At 37.0% G+C, this 16,690-nt stretch overlaps 3 protein-coding genes across 3 annotated transcripts; 2 read left to right on the top strand and 1 right to left on the bottom strand.

The window, feature by feature from the left end:
* The first annotated feature begins 270 nt into the window (after positions 1–270).
* LOC110753553 (Integral membrane Yip1 family protein) lies at positions 271–1,409 on the top strand. The gene has a single exon (XM_021954474.2). It carries the CDS (start codon positions 443–445, stop codon positions 1,208–1,210), a length of 768 nt encoding a protein of 255 aa, XP_021810166.1. The 5' UTR covers positions 271–442; the 3' UTR covers positions 1,211–1,409.
* Positions 1,410–1,540: 131 nt separating this feature from the next.
* Positions 1,541–3,640, top strand: LOC110753562 (uncharacterized). The gene has a single exon (XM_088244887.1). The coding sequence runs from the start codon at positions 3,127–3,129 to the stop codon at positions 3,616–3,618; it is 492 nt and encodes a 163-aa protein (XP_088101013.1). The 5' UTR covers positions 1,541–3,126; the 3' UTR covers positions 3,619–3,640.
* A 4,154-nt stretch (positions 3,641–7,794) lies between these two features.
* Positions 7,795–9,427, bottom strand: LOC110753550 (CEN-like protein 2). The gene is made up of 4 exons (XM_021954469.2): positions 9,078–9,427; positions 8,874–8,935; positions 8,293–8,333; positions 7,795–8,207 (listed from the first exon to the last, which is right to left on the bottom strand). The coding sequence occupies exons 1-4, from the start codon at positions 9,273–9,275 to the stop codon at positions 7,990–7,992; spliced, it is 519 nt and encodes a 172-aa protein (XP_021810161.1). The 5' UTR covers positions 9,276–9,427; the 3' UTR covers positions 7,795–7,989.
* Between the last annotated feature and the right edge of the window lie 7,263 nt (positions 9,428–16,690).

The raw sequence follows: 16,690 nt of genomic DNA, 5'->3' as shown, positions 1-16,690 counted from the left end.
CATTTGAACGAATAATTTAGTTTAGGAACTAAAATGTAAATCGAACACAAATTTAAGGATCATTTAAGTAATTTACCTTTTTTTTAATTTCAGTTACCTCGAGAGAGAGACTCTCTTTTCCCAGTAACTCAAGACTTAAAGAGCAAGAAAGTTTCAGACAAAATAGTAGAAGGGCAATAAAGTAATATCAAACACTAGAAACGTCACCTGGCCAATGCCGCGCGATGACGCTCACCACCAATAAACCGAACTGCACAGTGAAAACGTCAAATATACCCTTTGTCCCTTCCCAAATACAAACCGCTTTGCTGGGTGATAACCGATCTCTTCACCTCGCTCCAAAACTCCCACTCCTTCGTCCCTACCTTTCTCTCTCTATCCCCCAATTCTCAAAACCCTAATCAATCCCACCCCCAAACTCCCCAAATCTGCAGATCCCAAAATGACGAAGGAGTTCGCGGTACCTCCGGTGGTGTTCCCCTCCGGCGGGAACCCTAGCGCCGTCGGATCCAACAACATCCAGCAACGCCGCGTCGCGACGGCGCCGTTTCAACCCCCGCGCTCCTCCACCTCCTCGATCCCCTTCATGTCCTTCGACATCGGCTCGGCCGCCGCCGCCTCCTCCTCCTCCTCCCTCTTCGGAGGGCCGATCGGCTCCTCCTCCATCCCTGGCGGCTCCGCCTCCTTCGAGGACGAGGAGCCCCTCCTCGACGAGCTCGGCATCCACCCTGACCAAATCTGGAGAAAAACCAAGTCTATTCTCAACCCGTTCCGGTCCAACCCGGCGGTCCACAAGGACTCGGACCTCTCTGGCCCGATCCTCCTTTACATGTCTCTCTGCCTCTTCCAACTCCTCGCGGGAAAAATCCAGTTCGGCGTCATCCTCGGATGGATCGTCGTCTCTTCCATCTTCCTCTACATCGTCTTCAACATGTTGGCTGGGCGTAACGGCAATCTCGACCTGCACAGGTGTACGTCCGTGATTGGGTATTGTATGCTGCCCGTGGTGATCTTATCGGCCGCCTCGCTCTTCGTCCCCCAAGGCGGGAGCTTCAGGATTGCCGTGGCTGCCGTCTTTGTGTTGTGGGCCACGAGGGTGTGCACGGGGCTCATGGTTGCGCTTGCTGACGGTGGTGATGAGCATCGTGGGTTGATAGCGTATGCTTGTTTCTTGATTTACACTCTGTTTTCGCTTCTTGTGATATTTTAGTGGCATTGGTTGTGAAACAATTGATTTACACTCTGCAAATTTTTGGTGGTTGGTTGATAGTGAATGTCTTGAACATCTCTGTAGCTGTGGATTTAGATATATGTGATGTTGTGATTGGAAGCATTCAGAATGTACGTTGGGATAATGTAGAAAATGGAGATATCACGATGAAATGAATTTGAATTTTTGGCCTGACTTACTTCGAAAAATGTTTTACCTCATGGTTATTAGAAATGGATTTGGGTTCACTTATCTTTCCAATTATGTTGCTTTCTAGTTGTTGTATTGATTAATTGTGTTATAAGTTCATGAATTAGGTGATTCATTTTGCTCACGTCCAATATCGGTTGCTCTGTCATCTAGCCTCCTTGTAGCCTAGGATTTGCTTGTCTAACAAACAAGGAATAAAAAGGTTTGTATCTGGGGTTCTCTCTGAGTTTCTGTTTTAGTAGTTCAACATTTTGCCTAAGCCTCAATGACAAAACACAAGCATGAGATTGAGGCGAATCAACTTCCTAGTGTGATGGTGTACAGACTAGACACACAAAGCTAGAACACAACCTGCCTGCATCAAATGGTAAAAGAATGGCCTGGCTTATTTGTCAGAAATATAGTCATCCAAGGCTCATCTTATTTGTTAGGTGCAAAAGTGAAAGCCCCAAATGATAATAACTTTGCTGTTAGGTTAACAGAGCTGTAGGTTATAGGGTAATTCTTCCTTATGATGCTTTTAAACTGTGCTATCTAGGAAGTTTTAGTGGGCCTTCTATTAAATACTGCAGTAGATTTTGGCTTAGAGATTGAGTCATGCAATGAAAGATCCTCGCCTTTCTTTACGGTTCGGTTTTTGTAAAGGAATATGCTTAATAGCCCAACATTTTCCCCTAACTTTTGTTTCCCAACCCATGTGGTACTTGAGGTGCATACTGCAGCATTGCAATGAAACCAACCATGTTATAGAACCCAATGGGACAATGCCATTGTTAGTTGAGAAAGAAATATCGGGAAGTGTAGCATTGTATGGTTGGAAACAATGTTGTAAAACCCAAAGCTTTAGAAACTTGAAGCTTTAATATATAAATGTTCAAGATGCAGAAAAGAGAGAAATTACTGAAGATATCTGTAAATAAGGCATCGGTATATATGAACTTTACATATTATAACGCATCTGTATCCAAACTCGAAGGATTTGGTTTTGTCGCATTGTTAACTTCTGAGAGTTATTTGTTATTGCTTTTGGTTGTTGAACTTAAAAGGATTAAATGCAGAGTTATGTATTGTTGGCTTCTCCAATTGGGCAACGCTGGAGTCCTTCTGTTTCAGGATAGGTTGATTTTGACTTATGAATCTCTAACTGATGTTGCTCCATTTTTTATATATTAGAGAAACTGTGGAATATCTTCTGTTATGTTGAGGTAGTTAGGTCGTCTACTGCGCAAACTTTAGTGGTTTTGGTAGATATTGAATCAACAGTTCCTTATCAAGATTGGTTTTGAGCTTTGCTAGATTTAACATAAGATACCCTTTGTTCTGTTAAGTAACTGGTCATCCAAAATCTAACTTCCAATTACTGTATTGTATATGGTGATGTAGGATTTTTGGGCTGATCCAATTCCGTCTTTAATCAGTTAAATTTTAATTTTGATTTGGTAATTTAAAATATCTGCTCTGTATTTTTCTTTTCCTTTTGTAGAATGGGTTTAGAATGGAAAAATTATGTAAGAAAAGAAAATCAGCCATTCGTGGGATTTGACTTTCAATGACCAACCTCCACATTTTTCTATTGTCGTTGTAGATTTGTTGAAGGGCGTTCTACTTACCACCTGAACTCCAACTTCACCACCTGAACTCCAACCTCACCACCAAACACCAAAATATTAACATATATTTATTTATATAAGTGGAACATCATATCTATGAAAGTTAAAAAAAACCACACCATGGCTTCTCTCCTTGGAGGTTCTGCTTCTGCAGAACATGCAACAGCAGGACTGTGTAAAGGTGTAGCAGACATGGAAGACGAAGACGATCTTTTCGAGATCGATCTTGATTCCGTCGACAGCATTCCTCCACCACAGTACTACTGGGGCAACTATTTCACTGCAACTGGAAATGCACTGCTTGCCAATTGCCTACTGCCGGTAACAGATATCTCCCGTGCCGTTCCAATGGTTTCCAAGTCATTGCCATACTCACCAGAGGCGGCGGCCAATGTTGTAATGATGCCGAAGCCTATGCCCTTGGGGCAGCTTCTTGGTCTGCCATTCTTGGAGGCTCTCGTGCTTCACCAAAAGGAAGTGAAACCCAAATGTAATTTGATTAGGGAAAATGATGCCCATTTGGAAGTTGGGTCAGAGCCAGCATTAGAAGGAAGATACTACATTGTTGATACTATTTATGGAGGCTAAGCATTAGCTTTTCGAAACTCAACGTTTTATTTGCACGTCTGTCTTTATCTCCCTCTCACAAGGGTCTCTATAGGTTACACAAATAGTCCAATTAATTTCTTTTTGAAAGGGGTCTAGAAAGGGAAATTGATTTAGGATCATGATTTATATTACTCTTTTCTTTTTTTTTAATATTAAATTTTCTTTGCTATTTTTTTTTAAAACAGAAAAGTGATAATATATTATTAAGCAAAAAAGTAACTAGTACAACCATTCTCAACCAGAAACTCATGAAATAGAAACGTATATTAAAATCTATTATCCCAAGAAACCTTAGCCGCTCTCTCCCTCTGTGAGTTTTAAAGAAAAACTCCATAGATGGGGGAGGAGGAAGAAGCGTCACTGCCCATCATCCCCTTCCTCTCTTCTCGTCTTATACTTTTAGGTTAGTGAATAAGTCCACTGGGGTGTTTTGAAAAAAAGCCCATTGTGATAGTTTCTTCTAAGCCATGGTTAGATGGAAGTTCCCCATTACCCCTTTTAGTCTATATTCTCAATCAAATCTTGCTCCCAAAATCCGCTCTCTAACGCCGCTCATGTTCTCTAAATTTGATTATACATTGTCTTTAATGGAGGTTGCTGCAAATCACCCAATTGTTATTTGGCAAAGTTGTTGTTTTCTTTTATTTGTTCGCTCTTATACGCAGGTATGTTGGAAATCATATTTTCTCCATATTTGTTACGGATACAGTGGTGGGTGTGGCCGCGACGGCGCTTCTTCAAGTGGTGGTAGGAGGGTTCGTCTAGGCTCATGGGTTGTTTTAGGGTTTTGGTTATGTTGGGTTTGTGAGCTTTGTTAATTGTGGTGATGTGGACTCTTAGTTTTAGTGCGGCTTTTGTCCGCGTTAGTTTTGTTTTTAGCATGTTAGTTTGTTGCCCTCTTGTGATTGGTATTTTAGATGTCTTGTTGATGTCTTTGATTGCATCTTTGAAGTTCATCTAATGAAGTTTCTATTTGATAAAAAAAAAAGGAAAAAGAAAACATAACTAGTACAACCAAAGTTTTATAGGGCGAGATTTACACAAGCATCTCTATACATAAGAGCTTGGACATCGATCTACTTATGCTACAACTAAGCGATTTCAATCTAACACCATTAGTTAGTTATCTGTGTATGTTTTTCCCCTTGTAGTGTTGGTTTAACAAGAAATTGGTCAAGAAAAAAGAGTACCACTGCATCACAACCAGCTAAAAAATACATCTCATAAAATGCCCTCCTATCCAAAGCAAAAAGGTGAAAGAGCCATGATGGCTCGACATGTACCGAAACGATAAGGTTTTGTTCCTTGAGCCCATGTTGTGCCACAGCGTTAGGAATGGCATAAATCCCCATCGGGTTGGGTCCCCAACTCTAGATTAATGGGGAGATTTCGTGGGAAAATCAAGGTAGATACGAGGATCCTTAATTTTAAAAATCCCCAATTGGGGACTAGCCAAGAATGGTATTATTATCTCCATCCCCAAACTGGGCTAGATAAGTAATATATTTGTTTTTAGTAATAAATAATATAATATAGCCATGTATATATATTATAATATAATATAATAAATACTATATAATATAATATTTATTTAGTTTTGTTGAATTGAGATTATTTTGATTCATTGCGTTGAATGATAATTTTTTAAAATGAAATTAAGTATTATAATGTAGGATAAATATTTTTTTAATAAAACATTGAGAATTCACGGCAGGTTTGGGAGTTAGTCCCCAATGAGGATGTGGATGGATACTTCCCAAAAATTCTTAACGGGTATAGTACTCCCATACCTGAGTCCAACCCGGCCCGTTACCATCCCTACAAAATGTGTGCCATTCTAATTACTTAGCGAGGTTGGAAAAACACCTCCCCTACCCCTAAATCAGAACCAAAAGTTGTTTGATGTCAGTCAATAAAGAGAAGCCAGAAAATCCCGTTGTAGTAGCCAAAGCAAGGCCTTCTCAGAATGCAGCCAATTCTTCTGTGGCCGTTTTTTAAAGCAATGTTTTAATGAGGCCACACTTATTGCATCATCGAGATACAGTTTTATATTGATTTGTATTAACATTGATGATCAAATGAAATTCTTCTTTTCTGATTTAAAAAGAACCAAAAAAGAAAATAGTAAATGTTTGAATTTTGCTCTGTAGGCCCACTACGAAGATCTTTTACCTGAATTATTACCCTTCTCCATATTACACGACAAGATTGTGAGAAGCATATCTTAAAATACTTTCCCTGTTTGAAATCATTGAGCTCGGAAAATTCATACACTACCATATGCTTGGAGTATCCTAGCTACTTGCCAATATGAAATCTTAAAAAGTAATTCAAATTGATTAATAATATATATAATTATGTTAATCATCATAATATTGCATGCGTACCTCATGAAATACAATTATGTCTACTGTCTACCAATACGTCAAGTATAATACACATCTTGAATTTCAAGAACTTAGACAGCTGCAATGGAGAAAACATAAGTCTACTGTCTACCAATACTGTCTACCCCAATACGTCAAGTATAATACAATTATGTCTACTGTCTACCAATACTGTCTACCAATACGTCAAGTATAATACCTGAAATTATCACTGCAAATTAAAGATCCGCTAGATATTCATATATATATTTTGTATAATTCCGTCTCATCATTATGTTAGATTGTCCATTGATGGCTAATCCGATGCTCAACTGCAAGAGGGAAATCTAACCCTATGATTTGGTAGAGTAATTCATAAGGTTGCAATTAAATCTAGTATGTGTTTGCATTTGGAGACTTGAATATATGGATCCTTAATTAATTAGATAAGTAGTGGCGGAGCCACTTCTAGTCCTGGAGTAGCTCTGGCCCCCCAGATATATTATATATAACATATAGAATTTGTAATAAACAACTTATAATTTAAGTTAAAATTTCCTCTAAAACAAATTAGACATTACTCAATTAGAAATATTTAGCTCTAAACATGTAATTATTGAATACTTAGGTGTTTTATATACTTGTATTTTCTTCTTTGACTCCTCAACTTTACAATTCTAGCTTCGCCCCTGTGAATAAGCACTTGGACATATATATTGTTGTTTTAATCATGTGCAACTTGTGCATCGATTTAGATGAGATAACGTATATCTTTGTTTATTTTTTTTTTCTTTCAGTACAAGTGATAGTCTAAACTACAAGAGAGGGGGTTTCTCACACACACAACTAAGTGCCATGGGGGTTCGAATTTGTGACCTCTTGTCTGCAATTTAATATCATTTTCCACTGCGCTAGATTCCGTTGACTATTGCTTTTTGTTTACAACTCAAAATAGTCGAGACTCCATTATTGCGAAAAGTTTAAACCCATATGCAAAATGAAGAATAAAACCCATAAATTCATGGATGAAAAGGCCAATAATTTAATAACTCATATAGTATTAGGGTTCTTAAGCATAAAATGTGTGGCTTTTTTGGTATCAAATGACAAAGTTTTGGTTCTTAATTGACAAAGTTTTTAGGGTTTAGTTTCTTAATGTTCGGTTTGTGTAAAAAAAAATAGGGTGCATGAAAATTGGGTTTCTAAGTGAAACTTTTACAATAAATTGTTTTTCCTATTCTAAATCATATTGTTAATCATAAATTTACCATGGAAGGAGGCATTCCTACTTTCTGTAAATCACAGTTCTACATATATACAAAAATAATTTATCAAAAACACGAAAAGAGAAATCTCTAATGCAATCAAGTAGTAGGAATTCGTACTTTCTTTGACGGAGTCAAGTATTTTTCTTTACCATGCATCTATAATACTTGCTTCTTCGTTCTCAAAAGCAAAAAAAAAACTAGTTGCCTCTTCATTACAAGAGTCGACATAGCTGGATGTGGTGTGACTGACTGCTGTCAAATCGAACATATTTTTCAGCTTGAAACGTGCAACCCAAAACCCTAAACTGGGAAGAAGAGATGAACTATGAAGTCAATAATAGAGGCTCTTCTACTTTTCCAGTCGAAATGGAAGCCAAAACCCTAACTTAAAAAGGACAAAAAGAGGGACGTTTGGTTCCTCCTGTCCCCTTATAATAAAATATAAATTAAAAACCCCATCGAGAGATATTTCACAGATAGTCAGGTGAGACTTCAAACTTTCTGCAAATTAATTCATAAAGTCCGATTGGAGAGCAGCAAAATGACAGAGCCAAACGCACATTGCTCTCTCTTGATTGGAAATTATTCTGGTTACATGTGAGTAGTTTTAGCCTAATACTACTCTAACGACAGGGGAGGATGATGAAACACACTTGATAATAATTTTATTTAAAATTCACATATTATGGAGGAGCTTTGGGGTTCTGGGTAGCTAGCTAGCGTCTTCTAGCTGCCGTTTCTCTCTGGCAATTGAAGTAGACGGCAGCGACAGGAAGACCCAGGTCGTTTTCAGCTGCGAAGCTTCGAGCACTGAAATGATCCCTTGAGGAAGGAGGGTTCACAGACTGCCTTCTTTTCTGCTTGAAGAGAACAAACACAAACCTGTGGATGCCAATGTTGGGCCTTGGCATCTCATAGCTCACCACCTCTCTTCCTGTTAAATTAATTTACAATTAATCTAACCACAGTTAAGTTAAAATGGAAAAATATTTCAAAAGATAAAACATTATTTGACTTACCAAATGTGGCATCTGTGGTGCCTGGAATATCTGTCACAATCCTGGGTTTAGTTCAAAATTAAAGCAAACTTGTCAGTTCCTAGCTAGGTATCTTTATACTTAGACAACTTTTAGCTTGCTATTCTAGCTAGGTATCAGCTCATATATATATATATATATATATATACACACACACACATATATTAGATGAAATTTGAAAATTCTGAATATAATTTATGAACAAATAATTAAGAAACGCAAACAAAAACAAGGTGCATGTAGAGGTATACAATGAATGTTTTACAAACTATTAGAAGCTTTGACTGAAGTCATTTTTTATGCTTAACAAGTACGGAAGGACTGTTAGGTGCTTGTATCTGGACCATTGTTTTATGGGTTTATATGAAATCACACGATGTTCTACTTTAATCTAATCTAAACTACCGGCAGGGAGAAGAGGGGGGAGGGGGGAGAAGGAGAAGGGGAGGAGTACATCTGCTCTAGCCTAGCATGCTCATGAAATTAATTAAGTGAATATTTATTTGTCTTTTAATTGATTAGTTTGTTGCTAGGTTAATTTGATAGTGGGTTAATAAGTATACCAGTGCAGGTGCTCCCTTAAATAAGGATCACTAGGGCCAGGAACATCTGGGTCTGTCATGATCTGCAATAACAAGAAAACTATATCACAAGAGACGCAAAGTAAAATCAAGTTGATCCGAAATGGAGACTCATAGAGAAACAAAAACTAATTAATTGAAGTGGGATCTTTGAGAAATATTGGAAATTTGTATAGATATATATACCAGAGTAAAGAAAGTTCTCATATCTCCTCCTTGAATCTCAACTCTAGGTTTGGTGGTGACAGCAGAAGGATAGAGCTCATATCCATTGCAGACTAGCTTGGTGTTGTAAGTGACAGACATTTTTGTTGTTGGGGTGAAACAATCAAGAACATCTCCTATTACTCTCCCAACAACCAGAGGCTCAGACGTTCTTGCCATTTTTCTGAGAGAAAGAGAGAATGAGGAGGAGTGAAAAAGAAGGTGTAGCTATTGACCAAAGATTAATGGATAAGAACTCAGGAGGAATTAGAGATGTACTTCTTATATTGCTTGGAAATGGAATTCATGTAAGGTTGTATTTATAGTGTTTTCAAGCGAGTTACTTTAGATCTCTATTATGTGTTTTGATACAGGCATTAAGAAGTAGAAAGAGTATAAAGGCATAGAATATGGACATCTCTAGAAAACATTGTTAGCCAGTCCCCCACCTCCCACCCTCTGTTTTCTATGTCACATCAATAGAGTTTAGTGGTATCGTTTCCAGAAAAATTCCTATATATATAACGGTTGTATTAATGTATTTTATATGTTAATTCTTTCTATAACATGGTTTCTTAAATATTAGATGTGAATAAGTGAGGCCCGATCCTCACATAATTTGTCATAATTAATTATATGTGATGACCAAAAGAATTCCAGAAATATATATATTTTCTTTTGGGTAGGGAAATTTTTCCTCTCATTCTTTTTGTATTTTCTTTTTTCACTAGAGATTCCCACATTTAATATTTGTGACGCATTAAAATTTTATATGTGACCCCATTGGCACCACAAATAATTGTTAGTCTTTCCCACCTAGAATCACGCTCATGTTTGTGAGGACTTTGGTCTTTCCCACAAACTGCTGTTTTCTTGGCCATGTTATAAGTGACGACAAAATAAATTCCTCACATATTCCAATCACATGTGACGAATTTACCAACTTCAATTTTAATTTCATGACATTAGTCAAAAATTTTCTTGTAATGATCTAACTGATCAAAATCAAACGTAATAAGTTGGGTGACGTGTTGAGTCTAACACATGAATTGTGTGCTCTAATATCATAGTATAGTTAGAACATCCAACTCAAAATTAATTAGCAACAAGTGAAAAAAATTTAGGATCTTATCACGACTTGAGATTTAGGACTCGTTTGGGAGTGCTTTTGGAACAGTTAAAAGCGCTTTCTGACAACCAAAAGCGCTTCTAACAATGTTTGCCAGAAAAGTTTAGAAGCGATTTTGGGTCATAGAAGCGCTTTCTGGAGAAGCACATACCATGTGCATCTTCAGGAAGCACTCCCAAGTGCTTTTCCAAGAAGCACTTTAATTTCTTATGAAAATTTCAACGTATTTATAATAAAAGCGCTTTTGGTAGAAACAATTATAAGTAGAAGTGCTTCCTAGATAAGCAGTGCCGAACGAGCCCTTATACTACTAATTAACAATCTCTCTATGATTAACTAAGAAAAATGTGGTGCACGCAATAATTTTTGCTTATTTAGGATAATATGCATAATATACTCATGTTATATATCTGTGCCTCTCATATTAATTGGGTCCCTTGGAATTGGTTCTTGATTTGATTGGCTGTGCACTTAATTATTGAACATTTTTATTCAAAACGGGGGGATATTTTTCCATGGTCAGGCCAGAAAACCATTATTATATACAATCCTGCATGGTGGGGTCCTTACATTTCCATGGCTGTCAATTCATGCTATTATATATGTATATATATATATATAAAAAGCAATACACAGCAAAAATAGCAAAATGTCTAGGATTCTTGCTGAACATTCACAAGCTTATAAAGGAAATTCACCTTTTGCAGTTAGGGTAAGCAGAAGAAAATGTTGAATGTGTGCATATATAAATATGGTACACGAGAGAATTTCAACATTTTCAGAAAGATTCTCTATCTTTGAAGACAGACTGAGGGCATAAAGGAACTCCACCTCAATGAGTGCCTGGCCTGCTGCAACAGCTTTTGCTGTGAGAGGTCATCTCAATATATATATAACTCAGATTAAAATAAAAGTGATTTTCAGAGAAGTTCCAGGAATGGCAATGAGAAAGAAGGTGAATTTTCCATTACAAGAAGCCAAACTACTTTTTTTCTGTATATTCCAAGCTGGACCTCATGTGAAAGTGTTCTATGCCATACTGCATGCACCACCCCATGTTTGAATGTTTCCGTTCTTTTGCTTTCTTTGCACCTTTTTTTTTTTATACCTTTTTTATTTATAAAATTGTTAATTTCTTCTTTTTTCCCACAGGATCGATGCTTCCTTCCTCTATCGTTTCCAATTTTTTATTTTATTTTAATATGATCTGAGTTTGACACAGTTGAGTTGAGTTGAGTTGAGCTTAAACGTTTATACCTTTTTGTATATATTATTTTTATTATATATTCTCATGAACGTCACCTGTTATGGAACTGCAATCTGTGCAATCTGTACGTGCAATCTGTCTGCGTCACATTTCCAGTCAATTATTGCTATATTTTACCGAAGAGTAAATGGCAAAGCGATTTGATCTTATCCACCCATTGGTTTTCTTTAGATCTTATCAGTAAGATAAAGAAGATAGAGAGAGCCTTTAGATTTCTAACACACTGGGGAGCTAAAAAAATTATTTGAGGTTTCTTAAAAAATAAAACCCTATTCTAGCATCGACGAGTTCTTAATCTAGCGTATTTCTTTTCTTAATATTTGAAAAGCTTCTAAGTTCGAATTTCTCTTATCTCTTTTCTACGTAGAAGTTCGAAACATCGTCAAATGTAGCGTATGGAAAGCTTCTAAATTTGAATGTTCTCCTTTCTATTAATCGAAAAGGGTTCATGATCTTCACATGTTGATCGTTTGTGACTATTAACCTAACCAGTTGGATTCGTACCCAAAAAGCAAAAAAACTATTCGACAGGACAAGCATTTCTGATTGATCAGTACTTAAAAGAAGAAAAGTCTACCCGTTCATGATTGTAAGGGGGGCAATCATACCACTTACGGTTAAACCTGGAGACTTTCTGTTAGTACGAAAGTTCAGAAAGCGAACCGCAGAAGCTGTCGTGAGGGACTTCAATTTTCCCGTGCCCAAAATACCTGTGCCCACTTTGTTTCATTCTTCATATTTTGACACTTGTCCTTTACCTAACATAAAGTTAACTTAACATTTACAATCATGCTCCATATTATTTAGTTTAAATTTAGCTAAAAACACACAAAAACTATTATAGGAACTCTCTATTAAGATTTTAGTGGGATGGACTCTTGGCCCACCACTAGTAACATAGATATTGTCCCTAACTTAACCACTTATTTAGCAGGTGTGTGGTTTTATACAAAAAAACCTCGATGTTATTATGAGTGAAACCATTTATTATATGAGACTTTCTATTTTGTTAAATTTTAGATGTGAGACTTGTGTATTCTTCAACACTCCCACTCACGTGGGATCACTTTTTAGTGGACCACACGTGCAATCAATTTCACATCGGTCATTTTTTTTCAATTTTTTTTCATTTGGGGTTTGTTTGATTTTGGTTCAATTTGGGGGTTTTTGTTTGATTTGGGTTTAATCAGGCCCAGTCAACCGGTCCGCTCTGATACCATGTTAAGATTTCTGAGTGACGGACCCTTGGACCACCACTAGCAACGTTGATATTGTCCCCAACTTAACCACCTGTTTAGTAGGTGTGGGGTTTTATATAAAAGGCCTCGATGTTATTAGGAGCGAAACCATTTATTATATGAGACTTTCTATTTTGTTAAGTTTTCGATGTGGGACTCGTGTATTCCGATATTGGTTGCACGTGTGGTCTACTAAAAAGTGATCCCACGTGAGGAGGAGTGTTGAAGAATACACGAGTCCCACACTGGAAACTTAACAAAATAGAAAGTCTCATATAATAAATGGTTTCACTCCTAATAATACCGAGGCCTTTTGTAATAAAATCTCACACATACTGGGCTTTGCATGTGGTTAAGTTGGAGACAATATCGGTGTTGTTAGTAGTGGGCCACATGCCCGTCTCTCTGAGTTTAACATGGTATCAGAGCGGGTTAATTGACTGGACCTGAATTGAGCCTTTACATTTACCCAATACGTAGTGTTTACATGTTGGACTTGAATGTTTACCCTTACCCCTTACCTAATACGGTGGTGTTCATGTGTTGGACTTAAATGTTTGACTCCGATATGGACTTGGCTCCACGTGTGGCCTACTATGTGGTGGTCCCACATAAGGGGGTGTGTTGAAGAATATGAGTCTCACATCGGAAACTTGACTAAATAAAATACAAAATATAATGAATGGCTTTACTCCTAATAACACCGAGACCTTTTGTGATAAAACCCCACACCTATTGGGCTTTGTAGGTGGTTAAGTTGGGGACAATATCGATGTTGCTAATAGTGGGTCGTTGGCCAGTCTTTCTAAATTTAACATGGTATCAAAGCGGGCTAGTTGAATGGGCCCGATTAAACTCAAATCAAACAAAAACTCCAAATTGAACCAAAATAAAAACAAACTCAAAAAAAAAGAAAAAAAAAAGGTGGCGATGTGGAATTGGTTGCACGTGTGGTCCACTAAAAAGTGGTCTCACATTAGGAGGAGTGTTGAAGAATACACAAGTCCCACATCGGAAACTTAACAAAATAAAAAGTCCCGTATATTAAATGGTTTCACTCCCTAAATGCAATATATATATATATATATATATATATATATATATATATATATATATGGTCCGTCTATATATAAAAAAAAATAGTCTTAATTAATTCAAGGCTTAAAATATACATAAAATAAAGCCTTATTAAATTATAAGGAGCCACTAGGAGTTGTTTCTCCCTCCTCAAATTTAGGAGTTCCTAGAGGTCTCCCTATTTTAGGAGGTGGATATGGAGCATGGTTGGAGTTGTATTTTTCCAATTCCTCCATAAAATTTATCTCAGAAGGTGATTTAAGGAGCCCATTGTAGATGCTCTAGATCCACGAATTTCTATTAAATATTAATTAAACATCAATAAAATATTTTAGATGTTTTCGTAAGGAAGTTTTAGAGTAGAGAACATGGATGATGAAGGGAAAAGGAAAATTGTTTTTCGATGTTGGGTAGTTACAAGGCTGACGGGATTTTGTACGTCAGAGCATGACACTTCTATTGCTGGTGTCGTCAACTATGGTAGAAGCTCAGAGCCTCCTGACTTTGTTGGTGTAGGTGGTGTCGTTAGTTGATGTGCAGTAGTCGGTGATCAACTTATGCAATAGTGGTCGCCCTGGTGGTAACGATTCATCAATCAGGAAAAAAATAACCCACAAGAAAACCTTGTGAATTTCAGATGGATTCATTGATATTTAGGCATCATAACTTTTCGATTATGGTTCTTCTTCTCTTTTATTTCTAAATGGAAAATTTTTTGGTTGTTGTTTGTGGCTCACCATGAACACATTGAATGGGCTTAATAGAAAAAGGGATCTGCAATTGAGTGAGATTGAGAGAAAATCTTGTATGTAATAAGCGTTAATAATAATTGAGATGTTTTAAATAACAATATTTTTCTTCAAAATGAACCAAATCTTTGGAGGTGTGAAATATAAAATGAGAAAGTTGAGGTTCCACCTCAAAAACAATTGGCAATAGGGGGAGTAGCCCAACTCCTTATAAGCTCTTGTTAGGTTTCTCAACTTTCCAATGTGTGATATTTTCACATTGACATTCTCACACACCCCCCCATGTGTGGCGACATTTCAAGCCTAATACATGGACAATATATTGTGTGATATGAGACTGTTGCTGTAGAGCTTTCATCCTCTGATACGACAAAGGAAGTTGAGATTCCACCACAAAACCAATTGGTAATAAGGGGATAACCTAACTCCTTATAAACCATTTGGGAAAAGTACTAAACAAAGAAAAGGATGACCATGAGATGCTAGGTTCAATTTCCCTATTCCTCAATATCGCTTATATAAGGAAAAAAAACAAGGTGTTTGTCTTTGTTCTGGACCGTCCTGAATTGCACTGAGTGCAAGCAAACAATTCATGACCGTAGATCCTAGATCTTGAAGCCCAGAACCAAAAACCAACGTATAAAGCCCACAATCTCATTTGTTAAAATAATCCATTTTCCAAATAATAGAAGTCGAGCCCAACCAGAACGTTTGGATCAATCCTAGTGGCCACTCTCGAGCATTTAGTAACCAATAGGAAGTTGACATCTACGAAGGCTTCAAGCAAGGGAAGAAAGTCAGGAAAGTCACAAAAATTTCCTTTAGAATATTCTTTTGCATAACGTAAGCTAAAGATAAGACAAAAGATAAACAAGATGTAAGCATATAAAATGAGAGGATAAAACACTAAGGCCGTTTGATAATTGTTTCAATTTTAGTTTATAGTTTATAGTTTATATTTTTTGTGTTAGAGTATAGATGAAAATGAGAGTGATAATGAGAGTGAGGATGAGGATGAGATTTAGAGAGAGAGGATGAGAGGGAAGAGTAACAAAAGTGAAAACAATTTCAAACAGATTTTAGTTTTTAGTTTTGGTTTTCACTTTTGTTACTTTTTTGTCTCATCCTTCTCTCTCATCTTCACTCTCACTTCCATTCTCCTTTTTCATTTTTTTAATACTCCAGCACGAAAAAAATAAAATAAAATAAAAATAGTTATTAAATAGGCCCCTAACTTTTCCTAGAGTTATGTGCAAATTGTAATCAGTTGATGAAAAAGAGAGACCACCCACTCAAAATATCTTAATGAAGGGTGAAAGTATATAATATTAAGCAAGAAAGAGTTATCTTTAGGAATCCCAACATTTCCACACACTTTATCGTACTCATAATCAACGACCAAAAGGAAAAGGATAATGCTTGGCTCCTGATATATCAGGAGCCATTCCTCATTCCTCCTCAACACATGATGTGGCCTCTTTAGAAAATGACACATGTATCTTTTTTTTTGTTTTTGGTTTCGCCGACTCTCTCTCTCTCTCTCTCTCTCTCTCTCTCTCCACCCACTCTCCTCTCTTCCCCTACTCTCTCCTCTCATCTCTCTGTCTCTATGTCTTCCCCTGCAATTCTTTAGAAGAAATTTTTAATCCCTGTCTGTTCTCAATCGCTGCCATTTTCCATCCTCGGTGTCAACGTCGACCACCATCTTCCATCTCCGCGTCACCTCCCCTCCTTCATTCTCCGTTCTCTCTCTAATCACTTTTCCTCCATCATCATCACCCAAACACTATGTATTGATTTCTCTCCTTTTTAAATTTAAATTTTATTGAGTTATTTATTGGGGGTTTTGGAAATTTTGGGAATTGTGGAAGAACAGGGTACAACTTGGGGGGAAATTTTTTCTTCGGTGTTACTCTCTCTCCTACATATTTTAATTGCAGGGAAAAAGATGGAGAGATGGAGAGATGAGAGATGAGAGAGCACGAGGGGAGAGGAGATTGGGTGAGAAGAGAGTGAGAGTCGGTGAAAGAAAAAAAACAAAAACATATGTCGTTTTGTAAGAGGCCATATCTTGTGTTGAGAAGGAATGACTCCTAATATATCAAGAGCCAAGCATTGTCCAAAGGAAAAATAAG

Source organism: Prunus avium, chromosome 7 (assembly GCF_965620075.1).
Source record: "Prunus avium chromosome 7, drPruAviu1.hap1.1, whole genome shotgun sequence".
Lineage (NCBI taxonomy): Eukaryota > Viridiplantae > Streptophyta > Magnoliopsida > Rosales > Rosaceae > Prunus > Prunus avium.
Note: the sequence above shows the minus strand (reverse complement) of the source record. Positions and strands in the feature narration are given on the sequence as shown.

What these genes read in the sequence shown, in the direction of transcription:
- LOC110753550 (XM_021954469.2), bottom strand. Translation starts at nt 9,275, where the DNA reads ATGGCAAGAACGTCTGAGCCTCTGGTTGTTGGGAGAGTAATAGGAGAT. An exon ending in TGAGAACTTTCTTTACTCTG is followed by an intron (nt 8,936 to 9,077) that starts GTATATATATCT and finishes TTGTTATTGCAG; the next exon opens with ATCATGACAGACCCAGATGT. An exon ending in CACCACAGATGCCACATTTG is followed by an intron (nt 8,208 to 8,292) that starts GTAAGTCAAATA and finishes TTAATTTAACAG; the next exon opens with GAAGAGAGGTGGTGAGCTAT.
- LOC110753562 (XM_088244887.1), top strand. Translation starts at nt 3,127, where the DNA reads ATGAAAGTTAAAAAAAACCACACCATGGCTTCTCTCCTTGGAGGTTCT.
- LOC110753553 (XM_021954474.2), top strand. Translation starts at nt 443, where the DNA reads ATGACGAAGGAGTTCGCGGTACCTCCGGTGGTGTTCCCCTCCGGCGGG.